Source organism: Volvox carteri, assembly GCF_000143455.1.
Source record: "Volvox carteri f. nagariensis unplaced genomic scaffold VOLCAscaffold_53, whole genome shotgun sequence".
NCBI classification, from domain to species: Eukaryota; Viridiplantae; Chlorophyta; class Chlorophyceae; order Chlamydomonadales; family Volvocaceae; genus Volvox; species Volvox carteri.
Genome location: NW_003307596.1, coordinates 303,576 through 328,431, shown reverse-complemented (window position 1 = coordinate 328,431; position 24,856 = coordinate 303,576). Strand labels below are relative to the sequence as shown.

Sequence of the window (24,856 nt, the reverse complement as noted above, 5' to 3'; positions counted from 1 at the left end):
GAAATGTGAAGTTCTGTTATTGGATAAATAATTCGCTTCCATGAAGCCCTTCACAAGCTCTCTTTTCTATGCGGTGATACTATGCCTCCTTTTGTCCTCTGTACTTGGATACAACAAGGACCCATATAAGGTGTAGTTTGTTGTGTCTTTGCACGCGCACGCCGTGAAATCAACGGGGCGATTGCGTCGTGCTTAGCAGGAGTGTCATAAGCACCTGGTGACATTTGTGTAGGTATTGGGCGTTGAAAAGGGAGCCGATGATGCTTCCATAAAAAAGGCATACAAGAAGCTTGCACTTACGTGAGTTAAAAGTAGCTGTGCGGAGTCGTAACCATGACACGTCGTCACTACACTGTACCTGCGGCCGTTTGCTGCTGTGGAATGCTCCCCCCAGTGTTGTTCGCCGCGTGCATTAGACTACCATGTAGGCCGTGTCTTAGGACGCTCAAAACGCGGTGCAGGTACCATCCGGACAAAAACCCAAAAGGACAAGCTAGGTTCATTGAAATCCAGGTATGAACCTGAGGTTATTGGAGGTGAAAGGTCTCCTATGAGGTAGCATGCACCCAACCCGGGGACATTCGCTCCGGGTGTGCCGTGAAAATGCGACGGCTGACTTGGCTGTTGCCACACGCAGACCTAGGCCGCACATTGCAGCTCATGACCCCGCACTAACCCTATATTGGTCGCACATGTAGCAAGCTTATGAAATTCTGTCGAACCCGGACAAGAAACGTGAGTACGACGTGGGTGGCGGTGCAGGCGGGGACTACGGCCACCACCACCACCATCAGGTGCGCTTCTGCTAAGCCTGCATGCACGTGCGGATATCAGTGGGGTTTAGCTCGGCCTATCGCTCGGGCTGTCTTTTAGTTTTGAGACGTCAGGTGTGCGTATTTCGAATATGTGTAGCATTGGCCCCACCCCGGTATTCTAATAGCGTGATTCTGATTTTTTTCATCATGGCCCCTGTGTGTGCAGGAGTCCTCCAGGTACGGGTGAAGTGCAAAGTTCACCTGCACGACGAATACAATGCCTGCCCAGGTCTTTCTGCATGAAAGGCAGGCCTTGCTTCGTGGCCTGAGGACACCCTCTTCTTTTTAGCGACCGAGCAGTAAGGTCTCACCGATGTGGGTTTCCCTCAATCTCCCCAATTCAGCGTGGTCCTGTTGTAGAAGCTTTATTGTTTATGTCCGACTAGGGCTTGCAGTTGCGTAGTCCTACGCTACAGAAGCTGAATACATAAGGCTGGTTGTTGTTAGCCGGTCACGTCATGCATGATGCCGCTTTCCCAGGCACCACTACAATCACCACCATTTCCACTATTATCAGCAGCAGCAGCAGTACCACTTCTATCAGCAGCAACAGGAGCAGATGTACGAACGTGCCCTACCTTCCAACACCTCGTTTCTCACGGCCTCGAACTTCCGCGCCCTGGTCATGTACGGCGGGCGACCATGGCTGATAATGGTGGGTTACGAACCCGTGATGCGACCTCTGTTTTCCTTGACCGGGCCCCTCCTTGGTTATGTCAAATGCCGCCTCCGGATGCCCGCTTCCGGCGCCATTGCAAGGGTCCGTGTGACGAGGGACGTGCCCTGCACGACAGCACAAACCAACAGGCACGCAAACTGTCTGTCAGCACTTCGCTTTCCTTGCCTAGCCACGGAGTTGGTCAGGCGTCCTCAGCTCCCAAGTCAGGGGATCCGCTGTGATCCCATGCTCAATTTTCCGTGCCAATGGTACCCTGTTTCCCTGGTAAATCTACCCATCGGCGATTCAACCCACAGATCTACACGGAGAGCTCGTCGGCCTGCCGGGACTTCGTGCCCACATGGGAGGCGTTGTGGAAGTCCCTGGGCGGCAACACGGCTGGAGCCGGCAACAGCGACGGTGCATCAGTGGGTCTGGGGCGCATCCACGCCCGGTTTCAAAAAAACTTGGTACAGCTGATTGCGCGGGTAAGCGAGACTGTGGAGCCGGCTGAGCGCGGGTGTGCATTGCCAGGCAGATAGACAGACTTGGCCGGTACAGGTTTGGGGCTGTGTTCTGTAGGCCGACTAGGAAAAGCGGCCTGGGCTGGGCAGGATCGAGTTTGGACCGCCATGCGTCGGCAGGGCCACCTAGGGGCGAGAGGGGCTGGCCTCATGGACGCCCAACCGGGATGCAGCTAGTGTGCTTGGCGCTAGTGTGCTTGGCTCACTGCTCGTGGCAGATGCACATCATAGCTGATTGCCGCGGGCAGTGTGCGTTCAGGGTGCCGTGGATTCCTGATGCCTCAACCTTTTCGATCGCAACCTACTCCGCCTTTTGTGCGTTACGGCTGCCTGCCCGGTCTACACTGACAAAAATGCTCAAATGCATTTGCTGTGAAGCTCACTGAAGCGGCCTCCGAGGTCCCTACCCCTCGCCGCTGCCCTCGCCTTTCCGTCTGTTTTGCCTCACTGCCACGAAGAGGGGGGGACCATTCTCTGACATCATGCGGGAGGACGAGATGCCGCTGCTGATGGCCGTGCCCGCGGGCTGCTCCGACACCAGCTGCTTCATGTGAGCTGACGCGCACGCAGCTGTCGCCCACAGCTGTGTCCTGCAACTGTAGCCGCTGCTTTTAAGTTTCCTAGCTTGGAAGAGAGCATGATATGGCACTTTGATAAAGGCCGGGAATTGCACATTGAGTAGCCCGCCTAGAGTACCTCAGCCGGTTCCCAGCTGCTGCCGCATCGTCGGACTGGACTTGCTGAATCGCTGGATGCCGCGCCAGACTGGTCCCCAGAGCGGACGCTTCCTCACCACCCGGCCCGGCACCCAGGCAGAAGCCTGTTCAAGAAGATCCCCCGTCCGCGCATTGCTTCCGCGATGTGCGTGCCAAAGCCGCATGCAAAGCTCTTACCGTTACTAGACTTTATGCAGGGTTTCCCGCTGCAGGGGGGCCCCTACTACTCGTACTTCTTGGATGGGTGAATGGAGTTATTGCGTGTTGCCGTGTTGAGGAACTGTTGAGACTGGTAGCTCCGGGGTGGTACGCGGGTGCGGGGGTGCAAGGTCAGAAGCCGGTGAATACGGACGCCTTCGACTCCCTTGCCACTGTGTTATGATGGTATCTCGCAGGCGATATCGAGGTTCGCTGCGGCTCTCAGCGCTGCAGGTGGGCACTGGGCACGAGGATGCGATGCGGCATTGAATGGATGCATGGATGCAGGCAGCCTGTAAAGGAGGCTGGGCTTGCTCTGGGTCCTGCCCCGAGTTTGCTTTTAGCGCGTATTAGGGAATGCCCCAACCTGGGGGGGGCCCTGGATTACCCCGGACATGCGATATGCTAGTATGTCTGCGAGGGGGAACCGTTGCGGAGGCCTCGGTGGTGTACATGACATGACAGCACACGTTGCCGCGCACACCGTTGGCTCCACCCTGCCTGCATGACCTGAGCCTGAGCACACAGGGACGGTGCGCAAAGGAACAGGACTGTGAGCCACAGTCCCGTTGGCCCGCGCAAGGAGGAAGCCTACCTGCTGCTCGTTCACATACCGCATGCCGCCCCACTGCAGGACTTCGTGGCCGACCGGCTGCTGCACCTGCCGAGTGTGCCTCAGCTACAGCCCGAGGATGTAGCGACCTTCCTTCATCGCGCATCGCAGTACAAGGTAGTCATGGTGGCGTTCGGCCGCGGTGGTGGCAGCGGCTCTCTGGCGCTGCGGTCGCTGGCGTCACGTCATGAAGACATGCTGACCGTAGCCCGGGGGCATGTGCAGGTGCGGCATCTATTGGGAAGCGCTGCTGCGCACACGGTTAGCCGGTTAGCTATGATGGGCGAGGTGAGGGGGAGGCCCGCGACTGTATGAGCTAGGAGACGGGATGACCGCGCTAGACCGCCGTACCTTCACCATCATCACCATCATCACCATCATCACCATCATCACCATCACCACCGCCATCATCACCATCATCATCACCATCACCACCATCATCATCACCATCACCACCATCATCATCACCATCATCATCATCATCATCATCATCATCATCATCATCATCATCATCATCATCATCATCATCATCATCATCATCATCACCATCACCATCATCATCACCATTATCGCGACCGCGATCGTCCTCCTGGCGCCCAACGACGGGGACGTCTTGCCGATCTCGTACGCACCTGCCAGGTGCTGTTCGCCCTGTGTGTGAAATTTAGTGCCTGTTGTACTGACCTCGAATTCGGGTTACGGCAAGGTAAAGGTGGCTTTCGGTGGGAATTTGACGCTGTCGATGCTGCAGGAGGGCGATTCCAAGTCCGCAGTCGCGTGGCAGGCAGCGCTGGGGCTGTCCAGTCCGCCGGCTGCAGGCCATGTCGTCTTCCTACGCGGCCCAGGCACGGCGCCCCGCACGTTGGTGGTACAGCCGGGCAAGGCCGGGGAGCTTCAGGAACAAATCGACGAACAAGGTGCGCTTCGTGTCGTGTCGTGTGCGGACTGGAAGGACAAGGATAAAAACGTTTCGGAGGGGGGTTGGGTGATAGGATGTCAGGAAAGGTGGGTAGGAGCGCAAAGGGTTTGTTGTAGGCGAAGCACATGACATAGTGCGTTCCCCGCTGGGTTGGAGAGGTGGCGGATCGAGCACACGGAGCGACGAGGAGCACGAGAGGAGGAGGTATGGGGCCGGGTGCTGATTGCCCCCATCGTCGCATCGTTGCTCGAAAGCAAACCAGGACCTGGCATTCATCTTCAAATGCACCTCGTGTTGCTGTGCAGCTGTGACATTCACAAAGGAATATCTGCTGCCCCGGCGGCCGCAGCACCACACACCGCAGCGCAGACGGCGGCGGCACCATTCACCACCCGCATATCAGTAGGTGGCATGTTCTCCTCTGCCATCCCGTCGTCCCCTCCCCTCTGCGACACGGCTTGCAGCAAACTCCTCCGCTGTATCCCACACGCTCTATCCCCCGTGTCCCTTTGTCCGCTGGTGTGGTACCCTGGTGGGGGCTCCGTGTCCGTGCAGGCCTGCTCTGGCAGGAGGTCCCACCGCTGCGTCCTGCGACTGGCGCCTCGCTGGGCTGCCTGTGGGGCCGCGCAGCAGCTGCCTCGGGGCGCTCCATGATTGACACGTGCGTGGTGGCGGTTGGGCCCCGAGGGCCGGAGCTGCAGGAGGCGAGGCGGCGGCTGGCGGTGCTAGGCCGCCACATGGCGCTGTCCAACTCCAAGGTGGGGACTTGTATTGCTACTGCTACTACTCCTATGCTACTGCTAGTGCTAGTGTTGGTGTTGTGTACCTAGGGGTTGGGAAGGGCGAGAGTTTGCCGGGGCCGACGGTGCTATGAGCAGAGCGGAGGGACCCCCGTGGGTGCGGGTGCGGGTGCGTGAAGGTGTGAGGGTGTGAGGGGGATGTGGCATGGAGGGTGTGTTCGTTCGCGACCGGCCCAAGTGTGCTGTCCACACTCACGCCCCCGCACGCTCTCCTCCGAGTGCTTGTACTACCCGCTCACTGGTGGTCGGTGCCCCGCTCCACCAACCACGTTTTCTCTGGCCCCGCCCGCCCGGCTGTTCTCTCCTCGCTCCGCCCCCCATCAGCGCGACCCTAGCGTATCCGCTGCGGCCAGTGCCTACATGGCCGGCAAGTTGCGCCTGCTGTGGCTGGACGCCAGCGCGCAGCAGCCCTTGTGCGCCTGGCTGATGGGGAACAGGCAGGCCATGCGCCCAACCAACTCGGCGCCACCACCGGGCACCAACGCGGCGGGCCGGGCGGCGGCGATTGCGCAAGCGATGGCGGCGGCGGCAGCACGGGTACGAGTGCGTGCCAGGCGGGGCCAGGCGAGGTCGGGGCGGGCAACAAGTTGTTTTGGGAGATGGTAGATGCGCCTGCTGGGGAGTTTGCTTAGGGGCTAACGAAGGCCTTTCATGTGGGCCTAGGTGTACGGTGGACCAGGTCGAGAAAGATATTTAAATACGAGATACTGATCGAGTTAACGAGTGCGTTTTGCTCGGCTGGCAGCAGTTTCGGACAGGGGGCCCCCTCGCACCCTCCTATGCTGCTTCACCGTGCTTCCCCCCACGTGCGCGGCCCTCAGAGCCCCGAGCTCGTGCGCACCGTGTGTGGTCCGGCCCCGCTGGACGTGGTGGGACGCGCACGAGACACCGTCGTGACTGCTGCGCGTGCTGTGGGATTGCAAAGCCTTGCCATGCGGCTGCAGCCGCGGCGCGCCGCGCACGTGGTGGTGATCCGCCCGTCCGTGGACGGCTCGTCCTGGTTCCGCGGCGCCGCTTCACACCTGCGCGGCGGCCGGCCGGTGTTTCTGCATGCGGTGAATGCGGATTTCGACTTGGGCTCCCTGGAGCGTGGGTTGGACGTGGAGCTACCCAAGCTGGCGGCGTGGATTAACCAGATGCACTCAGGGCCTCTGCTTAACCTGCATGCCAGCACGGCGTTTCCGCCGGCCCTGCGGCCGGATAACGATCCGAGCGCGGTCGAGTTTGTGATGGGCAGGTGGGTGGGTGGGCAGGTGGGTAGGTGGGCAGGTGGGTGAGTGGGTGCATTCGTCATGGCCGCGTCGTAGCTGCGGCGACCAGGAGAGACGGGTGGGGTGGGGGTTTCCTTGCAACTCTCTACTTGGCCAGGCGTCCTCCCCTGGGGGCCGTTCCTGATCTTTTACTCTGGGTATCGCGTGGGTGATCACGAAGTAATAATCGATTTATGTTGCATTGCACTGCACTGCATGGTGATTTCATATAACGTTCCTCGGCAAGTTGGTTTGCTGTGCCGTTACCACCTTGGGCTGAGCTCCAGCGCCAATGATATCCAGTGGCATTTGTGGGGTTTGTCCGTGCACTCCCATGGGTCTCAAGCATGTAGGGGGAAAAGGTTGTTTTACGTGGCATCCCCATATATGTATCCCCTCGTTCTTTATCAGTGCTTGTCGCTTGTTATGTTTATAAGGACTCCTTAGGTTTGCATCCGCCGTCCCAACTTCGCATCCCAAAGGCTGTACGCGGGGGCTCGGCTCGTACTGCGCTTCGTTATGAATGCCGGCTCCATGGCCACGGACGGCTCCTCACCGCTGAGTTCCGAGATCCAGGTGGCCAACCTGGCGGTGGCGCTGCTGGCGGTGGTGCTGGTGCAGGCGGTGTTCTGGAGGTGGGTGGGAAATGCTGCAAGGTGTGCTGTGTGAGGCATGTGGAGAATGGCACAGAGGGGGGGGGGGGCTAAGGGGGAAGATTCTCCTACGCCCCGCAGTCTTACAAAACTAATGTAGTAGAGTAGATGAGAGGGTATAGATATGCGGAGGATCGGGAAAAGGGCCGAGCACTGAATATCGACAGGAAGGAGACAAGGCATGTCAGAGGTTTTGCGTTAGATAGCAGGTGCTGCGTTGAGGTGTATGTTGAGAGGGCTGTGTCCTGTCGCGAACTGGCGGTGGCTACCCACGGCTTGGAGCGAGGCTTGGTCTGGTGCAAGCTGATGTCCGCAAACCCCGCAGCATTGCTACGCGCCTGGAAGGACCCGGAAATGGTGGGGGGAAGAGCACAGCGGGCTTCTGACGAGGCGGTAGATACTGCCTGACCTGCATGCAATCCTCCCGCCCTCCATCCCGCACCTCTCCTGCTCGCACTTTCAAGCTTCCTTTGCTGTTTACCTCTCCCTCTCTCTCCCTCTCTCCCGCAGGCGGGCTGACAACCGGGCTGGGGATGGCCGCACCTCTGCCGGGGCCGGGCAGCAGCCCCCACCGGATGCCAGCGACCGCAGGGATCCGGGTGGAGAACGCAGCAGCCGGGGCGGCCCAGAGGATCGGGATCTGAACCCGAACCGTCGGGCCATGTCACCATCTTGGCGATCTGGTCGGCGGGGGGACACGCGGGGCAGTGGCTCGACGGAGGGCAGCGACCGGGGCGCTGGCCGGGATGATGATGATGATGCCAATAGCGACAGCGGCGACGAGGGGAGAGAGGAGGCTTTCCCGCCGGCTGGTAGAAGCCACAGCGGCGACGTCACTGTCCCTCCATTGGAGGGCACGGGCGGCAAGGCATTACAAGGAGAGTCTGGAGAGCCAGCTTGCGGAACCGATGACCGGGGCGGTGCGAGCACCCGGGCTGGTGTCATTCGGCGTGGCGGAAGTGCCGGAAGTATGGTGGATACGGAGACGGAGATTTCTGGTCTTCACCCGGCGAGCAGCGGCCGTGGTCATGACAGCGAAGCGAGTGGCGGCGTGGGCAGCGGCGGCGCCGAAGCTGGAGCTGTCGCCAACAGCAGCTACAGCGGGGCGCCGGTGGATGTGAGAGGTCGTGACGGCGACTGCGGGAACGCTGACAGCGCTGGGAACGGCGCGGATGGCGCGGATGGTGGTGCTGAGGCATCGGCAGAGGATGTGGGGGATGGGTGGCTCGCGGTCTCCAGTCCAAGGAATGTGCCAAGTGAAGCAAACAGCCGAACTAAAGCGACAGTGGTGCCGTAATGTCTCTTTGTAGCGGCTGCAGCGGTGGATCATCATCATGTCATAGGCCTGATGCAGTCCATTCGACAACACAACCACACCCGCATATGCGCCTCTCGTCACGGTCCTGGAAATTAATGCACCACCAGGAGATCCTGTGGCCGAGTGAACGGTAAAGGTGACGAATTCCCGGCGCAGGATGCACCCAGCAGCGGTGATCCCTCTTGGGATCCTTCTTCGGTGATAAGATTTGACCAGCTCGGAAGCAGCATTGCCCATTCAGCTGATGCATAGCCTACTGCCCATGCACACACAAACACGCGCACAAGCGTGTCCCTTTTGACCTGTCTGGAAGTCCCGTCCCGGCCTTTTGTCTTAAATCATACCATATACGTCTTTGCCTAGGCCTAGGCCTAGGCCTAGGCCTAGGCGGTAACTCGCTCAAAAGCAGTCGCCGAAGTTCGCCGTACACCTGTGACATCTGTCAAATCCGAGACGTCCTTTCCGCGTACCGTGCGTGAGTTTCGCACAACCCTTCTTCAACACGCACACAACACTCCTAGGAGCTGCTACAAAAAACCTCTCCCTTGTGTTGACTACCACAAGCTACTCCTAGGAAAGCCATCACCCGCATCAGGTAGCCGGAGCAAGGCAAGATGCGGTTTCGCGGGGACTGCCGACTACTTGTGCACGCACAGGGGTCAACAGGCAACTGCACAGTTGCCTCAGCCCCCTTGACACCCGACACACTGCGATCTCTCATCATCCCTGCCTAGGATTGAAGGTGCGAACACTAACAGATACCGAAGCAGGTAGGACGGCGCATGCACATACGCCACAACACACTTCTCAATTCTCGCGACATACCCTTAAATCACGACCACATCCACCACCACATCCCCCTCACAGCTAACAAGGCTGCCGCCATCAGGCTCACACCCCCGCACTGTCCCACTGCCCCAGCATGGCCGCGCCAAGAGCAGCCGTCGCCGCCGCTGCAATAAAATTGACACCATTATTGCTCAGCAACGGCACCCCACTAATGTGCACCACCTGCGTCCCAGCGGCCTCGTCCCTGTCGCCGCCACGCCCAGCGCGTAGCACACGTTTGGCCGGCCTCGACAACACACGCCGTGTCTCTGGATCCCATCCACTGTATTGCAGCATAGAACCCAACATTGAGTCCAACAGCGACCCGAACAGCCCGCATGCTACGCCAACCACCGCCAACGGCCGCAGACCTGTGGGCCCGTCGCCCATCACCGCGTCATGCAGCGTCCACGGCCCGGTCCTGCCGCCAGCGGGCGCGGGGCATAGCGAGCCGCCACGGGGGATAGTGCCCCAGGCACAGCCAACAGCGCCGCCGCCAAAGAAAGCCAGGCTGATGGTCAGGCCGCCGGCGACGCTGCAGGCCAGGCCCAGCGGAGTTACGCCGCCGTTGGTGCCCGGTGGGACCTTGCGACCGGTGGTGATGAGGCGCGGCACGCTGCGACTTAGGATGCCTAGCTCACTCGCCCAAGTGTCGCCACAGCAGGCGGCGTAATGACCCTACGGCAGGAGCGAGGCGACACCGGCCTGTGTTAAGCAATCTGAGGAAATGTACCCACCGGATCTCCCAGCGCAATAGAAGCGCAGGAAGAGCGGGTTTTAAGCCCTTGAGCAACACCATGCAGCGACGCAGACTGCGACATAGGAAGAAGTCTAGACGATTGCAGCAAGCCTGGCATCGGTCAAGCACCGATGCACATCCTTCGCGCCCATGCATTACACCAAGATTCATTCGCGTTTTGCGCGCCGGCTGTAGTAATGCGCAGCATGTTCCAAACCCTGTCAGGCTGTTCACGACAGGGCCTCTGGGTTCGGGGTCGCGGCTGGGCCCTATACGCGCCCCTGACGGGGCACGGTGGGCTTCAGAGGACCAGGTTCTATGCCCCCTCCGCGGCATGATGCACTGAAAGCCGTGCCGACCAGCCAGAGCTGGCATGGCGTTTCTAACAGTACCAAGGGATCTAGGAATACCTGCATGCATTTGGAACTACAGACAACACCTTGCTGGCTTTACGGCTACTGTGCCGCCTTACGCTCACCAGGAATGCCCCGGCCAAATGAACACGAGACAAAGCGAGCTTCACAGGAGCCGCGTCTGCCATTGCCATGTAAGACAGCCCTGCAAAAATGCAGGCCGCCAAGCTATTAGCCAGCACCTGCATACACGGATATACGCGCACGACAATTGGCTGGTCGGTCGCCTTTTCGGAAAGGGCATTGTTGCGGCCGCCAGCGATGCAGAGAGCACGCAGAGGCAGGGGCTAGGCCAGGCAAAAGGCACACTGGGGCTTATGGGGCATATCCCCTCCTGGAGTACGGGACCGGACCTGTGTGGCGTCCCTTCGGCCGCCCTCTTGGTGCTCCTCCTCAAGCAGTGCTTTGCGCTTGGCGCCAAGCCGGGTGAGCTGCACACCTCACCGCGGCGGCACACGGATAGCGTCATCAATATAATGGCGGGGCAACGGGGGACATTTTTAGCTAGGAAGCTGGGTTGAAGTAAGGTCAAAGGCCAGACCGCCATGCCCTGTATTAACGGCTATCGCCAGGGGCTTGCGTGGATTTCCGTGTCAGAAGGAACCAGCTAAGGATGAGCGTGCACGTCGGCACGTGGTACGGCGTGCATGCCCTCCTGCTGGCGCGGCTAGGTTAACCCATATGGTTCATGGAGCCATAAGGAGCGCCACCAAGGGCCCTAGGCACACGACCTCAAATCCAGGTCCCTTGCAACCTACCTTGCTTGACGTTAAGTAAAAGATGATGAGGGTGAGACCATATTGCAAGCCACAAAACATGTGAACGGCTCCTACCAGGAAGGCCGCACATGCGCCTGAGCACGGCGGCACACGCGGCGGGGTGATGGGGAAGCTCCGGGGGCCAACCTGGTGCTAGCGACCCGTGGGTCGGTACTATAGTTGACAATAGTGATGGTGGCCTAAAGCCGTCTAATTAAGCGTCATTCGAGCAACGACATGTGCATGGAGTGACTGAAAGTAGCTTAGGCAATAGCAAGAGGTTGCTTGTTGTACGGCTTACAGTTGCCAACTGCTCCAGACCTTTTCCAAAGCATCGTCGAAGTAGCTAATATTGAAGAGGATGCAGGATTAAGAAAGGTACCAGTGCCAGCCTGTCTATTCTGCAAGGATCCCTAAAGAAGTTTGCCGACGTTCCAACTCCTTCCGATGCCTCCGTTTCGATCCGCTTCCACACGGGTCTTTTCACAGGGCCTACGTCCAGCCTTTAAGCATGGGTTTTGAATGATTGCAGCTTGCGGACCTGAGCGACTCAAGCTGCCCTTCCGGAGACCACGCCGCGCCAGGAAGCCCGTCAGTAAGAGTACGCTTATAGACCAAACAAGCTTTCCGCCGCCATGAAGTGGTGTCAATGAATTCATTTTCGTATGCGTCTGCAGTGCTCGCGCACACAACCGGAAGTCTTTATGTCAGGCTAGAAAGGGAAGCGCCTGTGAAAGCCTCACATTGCTTGCAATTTGTCTATTAACTGACGAATTTGGCATACTTTATTTCAGTTAAGTAACGACGTGGTAGCTGGGGATTGACAATCTAGCTGCAAAAGCCTATGCCGTAGTACAGCAGCACACTGACATCTCTATCGCCTAGCTTTTCGAACCAATACTCAACCCTTGCTTAGATCGGATAACATCTATTTTCTTCTAGATGGTCAATTCGTCGGTTGAACACCGACTTTGGAACACTCCGACCATCGTGCCCTCAATTCTAAGAACCCAAAGCGTGGAGGATAAGCACAAGTATGTCGGTTACAGACGAGCAATTAATTGTTAGGCTGCGGGCGCTTCTTGGGGAGAGCGACCTGCAGACGACAACAGAGAAAATGTTGCGGAAAAAGCTGGAAGAAGAGTTTAAGATAGATTTGACGGACAAAAAGCTGATAATTCGGAATGAGGTGGGTCGGGGGGTTGGGAAGGCAAGAAATGGCTTAACCCAACCCAAAGTTACGGGGCTGTGACCTAAATGCAGATCGAGAAATACTTGGAGGAGCAAGCAGGTAGCGATGAGGACGAACACGAAGATGGCAGCGGGGACGGCGACGACAGCACGTAAGTGCGGAGCCGCCTCCCCTTACAAGTGCCTTGTATGCCACGCGGCCGGCTTCGCTCAAAACGCCAACTGACCCCTTGCGCACCCTGTTGTGTATAGCCCGGCCCGGGGATCATCACTCGGCTGTTTACTCTCGGAGCCCCTACAAAAGTTCCTTGGCGAGGAAAGCCTGCCGCGCACCCAAGTGGTCAAACGCCTCTGGGATTACATCAAAGCCAACAACCTTCAGGTACGACTCCAGGGGACGATGGGTTTCAGGTGGGCTCCAACACGAAGGGGCCAAGGCTAGACCAAGTTTTCCTGGCTTTTACTGCACAGTTTGTCAGCAACCGTTCGCCCCGTACCCACTTCCAGGACCCGAAAGACCGACGACGAATCTTGCTGGATGACAAGCTGCGCACGTTATTCACAGCACCGCTTACCATGTTCTCCATCAACTCACAGCTCAGTCGGCACTGCAAGACACTGGGTGAGCAGGGTTGGCTCCAAGGTTAGATAATGTCACAAGTTACAAGTTCCGCACGAATGTGGAGGTGTCCGTCAAAGCCCGGGCGGGGGCCATGGACTGTTCTCATTGAAATTAATTGCGACGTACGAATTGAACGTCGAAGGCGGCTTGGGTTCTGCCATCTAGAACCCCTCTCATGCCCGACATCCGTAGAGACATATATCAAGCACCACCAATCCAGCATGCGAAACTTAATCCGTCAACTAGACCTCATCTCCCCACCTCAGTACCTAGCCATAATGCCGGGGATCTGCCCGGGAATTGAATATCAGGATTTTACTCTGCTAAATGCAGTGGTGTCACCAGACCAGACCAATAAATATTGGGTAGATTGTGAGGACGGCTGACGGGTCGCTGGAGGCAACACCCAAGCCTCCCATCATCGACCGTACCCATACTCTAGGCGATATAACCGTAGGAAACAGGCATCAAGGATTGCAGCCCCGGCACGGGGTGTCATCAAAATCACAGCTCCTTAAGCCTTGCGCGTCTAGCAGCCATGAATGCGGGGCAATGTGTCGCCTGGTTACGTGCGCCAACACTCGCAACCCTGCCTGCCGCCACTGCGAGCCCGACCGTTGATGTCCAATCTAATTGCCCAACTTTGCTGGAAGGGGATGCTCTTTATGCAGTTTGGGCTTCGTGGCATTGCAATACAACATATCTAGGCATCTGAAAATTAGAAGAGCTATGGGAATTGGCGCCGTTCTGCTCTTCCTTATACACCAGGGCGTTGGCACATAAGCACATTCAAGAGCGAATGAGGTCCTTAAGCGGAAGATTGCCGCCAGAATGGCTATGGATAACATTCCGGAGAGCACTGCATGGTTTCCGCCGCTGCCTTTGCCGTCAATCACTGCCTGGCGCCAGGCCTGATAACACACATCTACTCCACATACCTGTCTGACACAAGCGTGTTCGACATGCAAACGTAACATAAATATATATACAAGTGTTTCATTACTCTGCGTGTTATGTCCGTATCCGCATCGTCTTATGCACACGTGTGTCGTACATCTCCGAGTGGGGCCTTCTTGTTCCCTGTTGAGTGCTTCAGATGCGGAGGAGCCCCGACCACGAGCCGCCAAGTCATCCGGGGACAAGCGCCCCAGCAGCGACAAGCCCAAATCGGGCAGCGACAAGCCCAAGGCCAAGAAGGCCAAGACCGGCGACGGCGAAGGGGGGGATGCCGGGGAGCGCAAGAATAACAACTTCAACAAACCGTTGCGGTTATCCAAGGACCTTGCGAGCTGGTGTGGGGCGGACACGATGGGTCGATCCGACCTTACCAAGTTCTTCTGGGCTTACGTCAAGGAACATAAGCTGCAGGTGAGCATGAGGTAGCAACCACCATGGACCGCCGCTGCTTATGTGTTAACGAGCCCTGTTTAAAGGATGCATCACTTTACAACGTCCTCACACGGCGCCACAATCGACTGTCTATGGTCCCCTGGCTTTTACGACTGGCCCCTGCACTCCTGCGGAACTTGTAGCTGTTCAGTATGTGCGGTCACGCAGTGCGACAACTTAAGATGAACCGCTTAGTACTTCCCGGTACGATCGCGATTTGGGTCCTTTTCTGATTGTCTTCAGTTTAAAAAGGAATGGTTGGCAAGCGGATTCACGGCGCGATGCGACACGTGGTGTAGGAGGAAAAGGGGCGACATGTCGCCCCGCCACCGCCACCGCCAATATCCGCTGACGCATGCGTCGGGCCGCTTTTGTCGTTGTTGGGGCCGGGGCCCTATCTGCCGGCATCTTGTGTGCTTCTATGCTTAGACACCGGCAGTTGATCTTTTGCATGTATCTCCCCTGCGCGCAGGATCCTTCCAACAAGCAGTATATTTTGTGTGACGCCCATCTAAAGAAAGTCACAGGCGAAAGTCGTATCCAGGCATTCGCCATTCAGAAGTACTTGGCAGGTCACATTATCAAGGACTAGGCAGGCAGGCAACGTCGGCGTTGCGGGGTTTGGAGTTGTCCACCTCTGGTGGGGTATGCATCATGACAGGTGCTCCGCGCATGCGGGACGCATCGATATGACAAGGACCGGAGGCCTTCTGATAGCAGCAGTATAGATGTGCCAGTACGTAACGTGGAAGAGTTTGTACATGCCATGCTGGAAGGGCGGGACTGTGACGAAGAAGGCTCCTGCCTGGCAGGAGTTTTGACCGTGCAACTTACCGCGTTGAATCAGACTAGGATAAGCCTTGTGAGCATGTTACCGAGAGGATGAGCGTAGGAGAGAGCTCCCGGGGATAGTAAAGATAGGACTCGGCTGGTAAATGGTTGACAGACGAAGGTGTTCCGATGCTTGCGCCGCAAGTTTATCCTGCAGGTTTATGACTGCAGTCGGAGGATAATTTGCTATGCATAGTTTTGTGGACATGCAGTTTAAGCCGTTTTTGATAAGGACAGGTTTCAGACAATTCAACGACCGTTGGTACGAAACCCTTCTTGTTGGCCGTACGCAAGGCTTGCGTGCATTTCGTTTGGGGCTCATACTCATTTGGTGCATTTTTGAGCGAGTGGAGTGTGTATGTGAACAAGTCATTGTTGCTTACTGCCACTTTTTATTATAAGAATGGCCAAATTGAAAGCAACTGACGACGCCGCCAAGGTGAAAAAGCCCAAGAAGGACGCAGCCGATAATGACAAGAAGACTAAGCGCAAGCGCGAGGCAGAGCCTGAAGCGGAACCATTGACGGTTGAGCCATTGGCGACGGCGGGTACTAAAAAGAGCAAGAAACAGCAGGATGAGGGCGTTGAACCGCCTCTTAAGAAGGCCAAGCGTTCCGCGAAGGCCAGCGCTTCGGACGACACGGAACCGCAGCCGCCGGCGGCCGCTCACCAGGCGCCGATTACGGCCGCTACTCCTGCATCGGAGCTAGGACTGGACCGGTTTCCGCTGTCGGAACAAGTTAAATCGATGCTTCGAAGCCAGAACATCGAGTCACTGTTCCCCATCCAGGCAATGACACTCGAGCCAGGCCTCGCAGGAGTCGATGTCGTTGGCCGCGCGCGGACTGGCTGCGGCAAGACTCTTGCCTTTGTCCTACCCATTGTGGAACGAATTCTGGCTGAGCAACGAAAAGGTGTAGCAGCTGGCCGCGTCGCTGGCCGCCTGCCCATCTGCATTGTGCTGGCACCCACTCGAGAGCTTGCCAAGCAGGTGCGCACTTGCGCTGGTGTATGCATTTGTCATTAGGCTGAAGTGGTGTAGGCAGATACTATATGTGTCTTGCATAATGTCGCTGAGGCTTGTGGATGTGCCATGTGAGTCAGTTGAAAGCACTTTATTGACCCAAATCCTTTCACAAGCCCAAAGCTCCAATCAGCTGGGTCCTGACCGGCCTCACACGCATCAGAACTGTCAAACTGTAATAGCTTATTTTAGGGGATGGAGGGGTGTTACCATCATCGCATTACCATCCTCACACCGCAACCTTAGCCAAAACTTCCCGTCTCAGTTCTCAGGCTCACAGAGGCATAAAATTAGGCCATGCTACTACCCGCTCCTCACATACCCCCACGTGCGTACGACACCCGTCCTCAGGTCCAGGAGGTATTTGCCAACGTTGGCAAGGCGGCTAATCTCTATACGCTGTGTGTGTACGGCGGAACACCGTACGATGGCCAGGAGACGGCGCTATCGAAGGGCGTGGATGTCGTGGTTGGCACCCCGGGCCGCATTAAGGACCTTTTGGAGCGCGGCACCCTCAAGCTCTCCAACATCAGGTGAACCGAATTAATGCCGTCTAGCTCGGCACGACTCCATTGCAGCTGCATCATTAGGGCGTAATCCCAACGCAACCTTTTGGGCTTGTGTGTCTGTCTGTCTGTCTGTCCTTCCTGCGTAATAAGTGAAAGTGTAGCTGGTACGGGGTGCGAATACCTATCAATGGCCGTGTACGACCTAGGAGACAGAGCAAGGAGAAGGACTTTGCCTTATAAGTTGTCTTGCGTTGGCAGTTGGCAGTTATACGACGGAGAACCGCCTAAATGAATACGGTTGCAGTACTTCTGCATCACTCGGCTTCCCTCCCCTCTTCCCCCCTCACTTTCATCCCCCTTGTGCATCCTCGCGCTCTGCACCTCATCCCACCTCACTCCCACCGCACCCCCCCATGGATGCCGCCTTCCTTCACCCCCATGGCATTGCCGCCTAATCGATGTATCCCCTCCCACTGCGCTTCCCGCGTCTAATCCTGCGTAGTATCCGTCCGTCTATCTCTGGTACCAGCTTCCTCACTCCTCTGCGGTTCGTCTTCCCTTTCCGGCTTCCCCTCCATTCGCCTCCACCATAGGTTCCGCGTTTTGGATGAGGTCGACCAGATGTTGGCGATGGGGTTCATTGAGGATGTGGAGACTATCCTTAAGGCGGGGGAGCAGCAGCCCGACTCAATTCAGACGCTGTTGTTCTCCGCGACCCTGCCCAAGTGGGTCAAGGGGCTCACGCAGCGCTTCCTGAGACCGGGTCACCGCTTCATGGACCTGGTGGGGGACGACAAGATGCAGGTAAGGCTGAGACGGTGCGTGTATGTGGGCGTGTGTGTTTTCAGCACGGTTGTACGGTGGGAAGGGACCTGACGAGGAGGCGGGTGGAGGAGGGGTGAGTGGATTGAATGAGGAATGGTAAGGAAGGCATGGTAGGCCTCGGGAAGTAGAGGGTAGGTCAGAGCAGTTCATTGGGCGATATAGCTCGAGGCCTGCTGGGCCTAGGGGAATGGCGGTGGGTTGGTGCTTAGGTGTGGGAGTGGGGTTATTAGGAGGCGCTGGGAGTGTGTTTAGGAAGTCGCAAGGTGTAGCTGCGATGACAGACGTGGAGGCGTTTCTGGGATGGGCGTTTTCAGCACCTGCGTTGACCTTCCGGTGCGCTGCGGTTGTACCATGTACGGTGCCGTACATATGTCGTAAGTCAGTAGTCCGTGACATTGTGATTAAGGTGTTGTTCTCGGGGTGAATGTGCCACTGACATCTTTCGCGCTTGTCCTGCCGCCGCGTGCTTTAGGCCGCCGTGACGGTACGGCATCTGATGCTGCCGTGCTCGTACCCGCAACGCGCCGGGTTGCTCAAGGACCTGATCACGTCGTACGGTGCCGGTGGTCGTACAATTATCTTCACGGACTCCAAGAAGGAGGCGGCGGAGCTGAGTGTGGTGTTGGGAGATTCTTTGGGCGCGCAGGTGAGGGGCTTGGTGGGGAGGGTGACGGGGTGGGGTTGGGGAGGGGAACACGAAATCGGATGGAATCGGGGAAAAAGCGGAGGGGGAAGCGGAGGCGGAATGGGACGGGGAGGGAAAAGGAGGGGGCGCTTACGCAATTCAGTACCCCCCGGTACCATGATGCTCTCTCTACCCCCCGGGGGACCCCACCCCCGCGACCTCGGACCTTCCCCCGTCTGCACGAGCGCACACTGCAACCTGGCTTCGCCGAAACCGTAAACTAACAGCTTGTTCGTACACCGGTACACTCAGAACTCCTCTCTCTCGGCAGTCGTCTGCTACCTGACAGTTTTTCAAACCCCCACTCCCACCCCGCCCCCCGCCCCGCCCCGCTCAGGCCCTTCACGGCGATCTGGCCCAGTCTATGCGCGAACAGACTCTAGATGGCTTCCGGAAGGGCCGCTTCCCCGTGCTGATCGCCACTGACGTTGCGGCTCGCGGTCTGGATGTGAGCGGCATTGAGCTGGTGCTGATGGTGGACCCCCCCGCCGACTGGGAGACGTACATCCACCGGTCGGGTCGTACGGGCAGGGCGGGCAGCAGCGGCACCTGCATCACCCTGGTCACCAAGAAGATGGAGTACATGGTGCGTGTGTGAATCTGTGTGTGATTGTGTATGTGTGTGTGGGGGGGGATGCTTTAGTGGTCTGAGTCACGGGAAGGAAATGGCCGCCAGGTAGCGCACGTGGCCGTGTGAGTGTGGGTGTGGTGAGGCTGCATTTCGGAGATGGTGGTAAGATGGTATGATTGAGACCGCGGGGCCAAGGGGAAGGTCTTTAAATAAATGCACGGTCTTGGTCGCGTGTCAAGTATTTACCCCCCCCATCCTCCTTCCCTGCCTGACCCTCCCGCTCCCCCACGGCCTCCCCTCCCTCCCCTCAGGTGGCCATCATTGAGGGGCGTGCGGGCATGAAGTTTGAGCGCATCGGTGCCCCCCAGCCGGCCGACATGGCTCGCATTGCTGCGGAGCGCTCTCTGGCCTTGCTGTCGGAGGTGGACCCCGCCGTGGTGGAGCACTTTAGGTTGGCCGGGGAGGAAGGGGCTGCGGGCGGGGCGGGGGGGATATACGTGCAGGTATATAAGTGCATGCAGAAATAAATACACAGCTGTGGACGTTGAAAGGCCCCACTGGGATGAGGGGGGCCCGGCTCGTGGCGAGTGGAAAGGTATCCGTGCGTGGCGTCGCGCCTGGGGTCGTGTATACGAATGTGTGTTTCCTTTCTCCGTGTTTCAATGTTTTCTCTCAACGCATCCTTCCCCTCCCTTCCCCCGACTGCCTCCAGGGACGCTGCGAACCGGCACCTGGAGGAGCAGGCGGCGGACGGCCGGGACCCCGCCGAGGCGCTGGCTCGTGCCCTGGCCAAGATCACTGGCTACAAGGTAAATACACACACACACATAGCCATGACCCTCCGAATGGGCCCCACACCTCCTTTAGGACGTCGACGGTTGTCCCTTCCCGTTAAAAAAGGTCTTGCCTCCCCTTCGGACAATGACCTGGGGCAACCGGTCTACACCCACTATCCCGCGCAGTCACAGTTACTCGCACTTTTACATGCATAAATGCAACGCAGACATACGTGTAAATGCGCGGGCGCGCGCACTCACGTGTTGTTTTGGTTTGGCGTTTGATGTAACCCCCCAGGAGATGAAGGCTCGCTCCCTTCTGACGGCGCACGACGACTGTACGACACTTCTGTTCACGTGCGAAGACCACACCATTGAGAGCCCTAGCTCTGTGTGGGGCCACCTGCGTAAGACGTGTCGCCTGGAGGAGTCGGCCCTGGACCAGGTGGGCCGGTTGCCCCCCCGGGGAGGGAGAAGAAGGGAAGGGGGAGAGGAAAGGGAAGAGGAGGAGGAAAGGGGAGAGGAGGAGGAGGAAAGGGGAGAGGAGGAGGCGGATGATGATGCACCCAGGGAGGAAAGGGGAGGGAGGGAGGGGGGGTATTCTGGAGTTGTGCTGTAATGAGAGTGCCGGGGGGGCCTGCCGACAGGCTGGTGGCGATACACTGCCACACTGTGTATAGCGGCGGCGGATCAGCAGCAACAGGTCTGTGTGTCTGTGTTTCTCCGTCGTGTGTAACCCGCAACAGGTGAAGCGCATGACGGTGACAGCCGACTCGAAGGGCGCTGTCTTCGATGTGCCCTCGGAGCTCGCACAGACGTTTCTGGACGCGGCGGAGGGCAAGAGGGGCATTTCGGTGACGCTGCCGTCATCCCTGCCAGAGCTAAAACCGCGGCCGGAGCAGCCCAATGGAGGCAGCGGGTACGGCAATGGGTACAGCAACGGATACGGCGGCGGCGGAGGGTACGGTGGTCGGGGCGGCGGAGGATATGGTGGTCGCGGCGGCGGCGGAGGATATGGTGGTCGCGGCGGCGGCGGAGGGTATGGCGGGCGTGGCGGCGGCGGCGGAGGGTATGGCGGCAGCCGCGGCGGTGGCCGAGGGGGCGGGCGGGGGGGTTTTGGAGGCCGCGGCAGGGGCAGCAGCAGGGGTTGAGTGCGTGTGTGTCTGGCGAATAACGGTTGCAGGGGTTTCGCACGCTATCCATACAAAACCTGTGGCAGGTAGCTGGGGCTGTGGGGTTGAGCGTAGCCGTGATTTAGCGCTGATTGCAACATGATTCCTGTTGTTGGACGGCACCCGCTTATTATTTTCTTCGCTGCGCTATTTTCGATTTCGAGCTTCAACCAATATTTTAAGTGGAGGGTCCTAGAACTATCTCCTGCTCAAGCTCTGGGGACCGCTACTCCAGGGTTGGATTCAAACATCATTGGGAGAAGGTGCGGTACGGCACTCGATGGATGACGTCGTAGCATGCAGGAAAGGCAACTTGCTATTGTAGAGAGGTGTTTCACTTTTTTTGGACTCCTGTGCACAGCGGTAGTCATATCGGCGCTTTTGTTGCGAGCGGCCGAATGGCTCTTGTAGAGGGCAGTGAGGGACTGAATGAGTTTCTGAGCAGTGCGGGGTTCGCAGCACACATACTCCACCTGTGGCATTTAATGAGTTTAGGGAAGAGTAGTTGGTGCGCGGCCGTGGTTCAGAGCAGCGCAAGGATGCTTTGCGTCGTTCGATCAGAGTTCCAATTACGGGAGAGAGGTGGTGTGCGATTGATTTGCGACGTGTGATGTCATGTGATGTGATGTGAGCAAGCTGACTGGCTGGTTTGGGAATGACGGGGGGGGAGCGGATGACTCGAAGAAGCGCTTAGGAAGCGCAAGGCCGCGTAATGCGGTCCGTGTGTCATGAGGCCCTAGTCGTGTGCGTTTACTAGAGCATATTCCCGAGGGGCTTCGATGGTGGGGTGGGGTTGCGAAAGCAGTGTATGCGCGCTGCGGAGTGCTTGTCTTTTTTTGCTCTGTGTTCTTGTATGTCCTGGGGCGCTCGCATTGTAACTGAGGACGCCGTCACCATTTCGCGGATGGCACTTGAACACGTACTCGTGGTGAAGTACCGAGGGGAGCCACTATGGGGATGTGAGCAGCTGCTGCAAAAAGAGGGGACCTTTGCACCTGAGGGTTCAGGTCCAGCGCTTGATTGGCAATTGGACAGGGGCAAAGACTTTTGAGGCGCTGTTGGAGAGAGCGCTGGAGGTAACCGAGGAATGAAATAGTTTGCTGGTTTTGACCGGCTGGTACGTGTGGTCCCTCGTATTCGATAGCCGAACAGCCAAAATAAGCATTTTGAATCCGGGCTGAGCAGCTAGCCAGACCAAGAACCGGGACGAGAAACCCAAAACGCGTTCGTTACAGTACAACTAATACGAACAAGGCACCGGGGACGTGGACATATGGTTGGGGAGAAGAGACGCCCAGCCTGCCTGCCAGAGCCCGCATGCTACTTCGTGCGGCCCTTCCGGGCTACCGTGCTCTTCCGCATTGGTAACCAGCAGGCAGCCGACGGCCTCGCTTGGGTTACTTTGGCCCCACGCCTAATCCAGCGAAACAACCCCCGTGCCTCTAAACTAAAAGCTGGCCTCTCACCAAGCCAGGAAACCAAAGTTCGAAAGGGTGGGCGGGTGGGAAAGAAAGGTCGTCAGATCCACACCGCTGACCAACGGACAATAACAGCGGCAGCTAGCAGCTGTTCTGGTAAATAGAGCTCGTATCAACCAGCAGCCGAGTCCGAGATCACCAGGAAGATAATTTGACAAGACGAAACACCACCGAGCAAACAGCAGTTCAAAACAACAACCAACCAACCGCACCGTACGACGCCGCTCTGACGCCCCTCTTCAAACCACATTTTCGACTACGCCTAAAATAAGATGTAGGAGTTTAACCTCGTGTGTTCTGTACACTATCCGTACACCGGGCCTGTGGAACCGGCGAAGTCGCCGGCATCGTTGGCAGCAGCGCCAGCTGCCACGTCCACTGAGGGCTCCAGTACGACACCAGGCGCTGCGGGAACGGGGAGCCAAGGCGAATTGGGATCTGGTACGACACCGTTGCCGTCGGCGTCAGCAGGATCGGGGGGCGTTAGTGATAGCATCAGCGGCGGTGGCGGTGGCAGCGACGGGCCGAGGCTGCCGCCTCGCCAAAGCGACACCAGGTGACGGAATGGTCGTCGCCGCCGCCGGGCGCCTCGTCAAGCTGGGTTACAGGACGAGCGCTCTGTTGCTGGCCCAGTCGTACACGACAGGTCGTACACTTCAAGGATTTCGCTGCATCGTTGCGGACGAGCAGGTCCAGGTCTTTGTGCTTTGCGACACCATGACCACGCTGCGGCCTCAAGGGCGCCATGAGGTCCAGCATGCAGGTCATGGTGGCGGAGGAGGCGGGACCGAGGACTCAAACATGCTATCTCCCAGGGCTTGTTGGGGCTCGGACACGACACGGTTATGAAAAGCGACCGCCGTTATTGCGGTTGCCCTCGGATCGGACCTGGGGGGGAAAGCTCCTGGGGGGGGTCGTGCCACACGGCTGAACACGGGCATGGGGCATGGCGGGTCTCACATTTAAAGGGCACCTCACACTCCATGGAATGAAGGCGAACTGCCTTTTCCTTTGACAACGGACCGGAGATCCTTGATGATTCTTGATTCTCGAAAGCAGCAAGTGCTCGGCCTGTTATAATTCACGTTCAGCTTGCCAGGATTAGTCCCTGAGGGACAGGACTTCCAGGGCTAGTTGACACGGCTAAAATAGGCTCTGAGGAGGTGAGGCACCTGCCTCGCGCGTGCCCAGGCTCGTACCCCTCCTTGACTGAGTCCCCGGTGACAACTGGGGCTGGGGCTGGGGCTGGGGCTGGGGCTGGGGCTGGGGCTGGGGCTGGGGCTGGGGCTGGGGCTGAATTCCATCCAGGTGGTGGATGTATTAAGTGCTGAGCTTACACGAGTTTTTGCAAGAGCTTATGGTAGGCGGCGCACACAAACGCGCACTCGTGAACAGAGTGACATCCCCTTGGGGTGGCCTGGGGCTGGGGCTGGGGAAAGACATGTTTTTGCAAAAATCGTCGAAAACCCCCGTAAAACCCATAAAACCCTCATGCCATTTTTGAGTTTTAGATTTTCAACTGCAGGACCTCCATCCATATTGTTAGAACCATTTTATTGTGTCAGTCAGACTGTCGGAAGGCCGTTTGGTGCGCTTTTCCCAGCCGCGGCTGCTGTGCATGCATCCTTTAGGCAGCGGGCAGCTAGACACCCCTGCCCATTCACAGCTTCCAAAAGTACAGCAAATCTTTGAGATACCGCCCATAACGAGTGTCCATGGATAACGTATTCCAAAAGGATGCTTATCATCCTTTTTACACGAACCGGCTCGAATCTTTGAGCACTAGGGAAAGGGGAACCACGCGTTTTTGCAAACATTATCCAAGGATAGTTATGGTATTTTTAAATACCCTTTGGTATTGGAAGTTTATAAAATATTCTTAGGCGTACCGCTGGTACGGATGACCGTTGGCCCGGGTAGCGGCGTTACATTGCATTGCCCAGGGAACCAACACGATCCGCATTTCATTTGAGTTGCGGTACGATATAGTAACATAGTCCAACACTTGCACACGGTTTTCATTGCGACGTAAGAGGTTAACTTGTATTCGATTAATGTGCTGTCGCACCTGTTAACGACGTCGAGACGGCTGCGTCAGTGTGAAAGGAACTGGCTCCAGTTGGCGACTGGAGGAAGCATTAGTTCCTAACTTGCCCGATCTGCAGAGCCCGACATCAATCGCTGACTGAGAGACAAGGAAGAGAAGAATACTAAGCTTACAAATAATGGTGTAGGAATGCCTTAAATAGTCTGGCAAAGCCTTGCACGACACAGAGTCGTACCGATCAAAGACAAACCATACGTACTCGGTAACGAACACAAATCCCTTACATTTCCCCGGTCTTTCAAAGCTGCAACGTCCTCGTTGCCATTACAGTCGCAAGCACAAGGTTCCCTTGCATACTGCAACTCACTGCTTTCATCACAACAGTGGGCATGCTCAGGCAACTGCACCCCCATACAATGCCATGGCATGACTACATATGGGACTCAGACAGCTAACCACATAAGGCAAGGTGTTCCAGCTAAGAAAAACCCAAAGACAGCATAGCTTGGTTCAAATGAAAAGCATGACTGTGTG

General features: G+C 57.6%; 4 protein-coding genes across 4 annotated transcripts; 3 read left to right on the top strand and 1 right to left on the bottom strand.

Moving 5' to 3' along the window:
* Positions 1–381: 381 nt before the first annotated feature.
* On the top strand, positions 382–8,468 carry dnj28 (molecular chaperone; the record flags this gene model as incomplete). Its single annotated transcript, XM_002955613.1, has 17 exons — positions 382–513; positions 699–794; positions 982–992; positions 1,296–1,470; positions 1,791–1,961; positions 2,456–2,547; positions 2,814–2,957; positions 3,109–3,145; positions 3,546–3,812; positions 3,866–4,163; positions 4,193–4,529; positions 4,908–4,975; positions 5,074–5,201; positions 5,568–5,780; positions 6,065–6,480; positions 6,976–7,128; positions 7,657–8,468. The coding sequence occupies 17 exons, from the start codon at positions 382–384 to the stop codon at positions 8,441–8,443; spliced, it is 3,525 nt and encodes a 1,174-aa protein (XP_002955659.1). The 3' UTR covers positions 8,444–8,468.
* Positions 8,469–9,355: 887 nt separating this feature from the next.
* On the bottom strand, positions 9,356–11,861 carry VOLCADRAFT_96545 (uncharacterized protein; the record flags this gene model as incomplete). The annotated part of the gene is made up of 6 exons (XM_002955566.1): positions 9,356–9,970; positions 10,030–10,104; positions 10,510–10,626; positions 10,798–10,875; positions 11,203–11,297; positions 11,744–11,861. 6 exons carry the CDS (start codon positions 11,859–11,861, stop codon positions 9,356–9,358), a joined length of 1,098 nt encoding a protein of 365 aa, XP_002955612.1.
* A 259-nt stretch (positions 11,862–12,120) lies between these two features.
* On the top strand, positions 12,121–14,996 carry VOLCADRAFT_106876 (uncharacterized protein; the record flags this gene model as incomplete). The annotated part of the gene is made up of 6 exons (XM_002955612.1): positions 12,121–12,391; positions 12,466–12,545; positions 12,646–12,775; positions 12,901–13,015; positions 14,112–14,383; positions 14,877–14,996. Exons 1-6 carry the CDS (start codon positions 12,239–12,241, stop codon positions 14,994–14,996), a joined length of 870 nt encoding a protein of 289 aa, XP_002955658.1. The 5' UTR covers positions 12,121–12,238.
* Positions 14,997–15,638: 642 nt separating this feature from the next.
* VOLCADRAFT_66087 (uncharacterized protein) lies at positions 15,639–20,776 on the top strand (the record flags this gene model as incomplete). Its single annotated transcript, XM_002955611.1, has 9 exons — positions 15,639–16,226; positions 16,611–16,792; positions 17,362–17,572; positions 18,066–18,239; positions 18,616–18,864; positions 19,161–19,300; positions 19,562–19,658; positions 19,924–20,018; positions 20,329–20,776. The coding sequence occupies 9 exons, from the start codon at positions 15,639–15,641 to the stop codon at positions 20,774–20,776; spliced, it is 2,184 nt and encodes a 727-aa protein (XP_002955657.1).
* Positions 20,777–24,856: the final 4,080 nt, after the last annotated feature.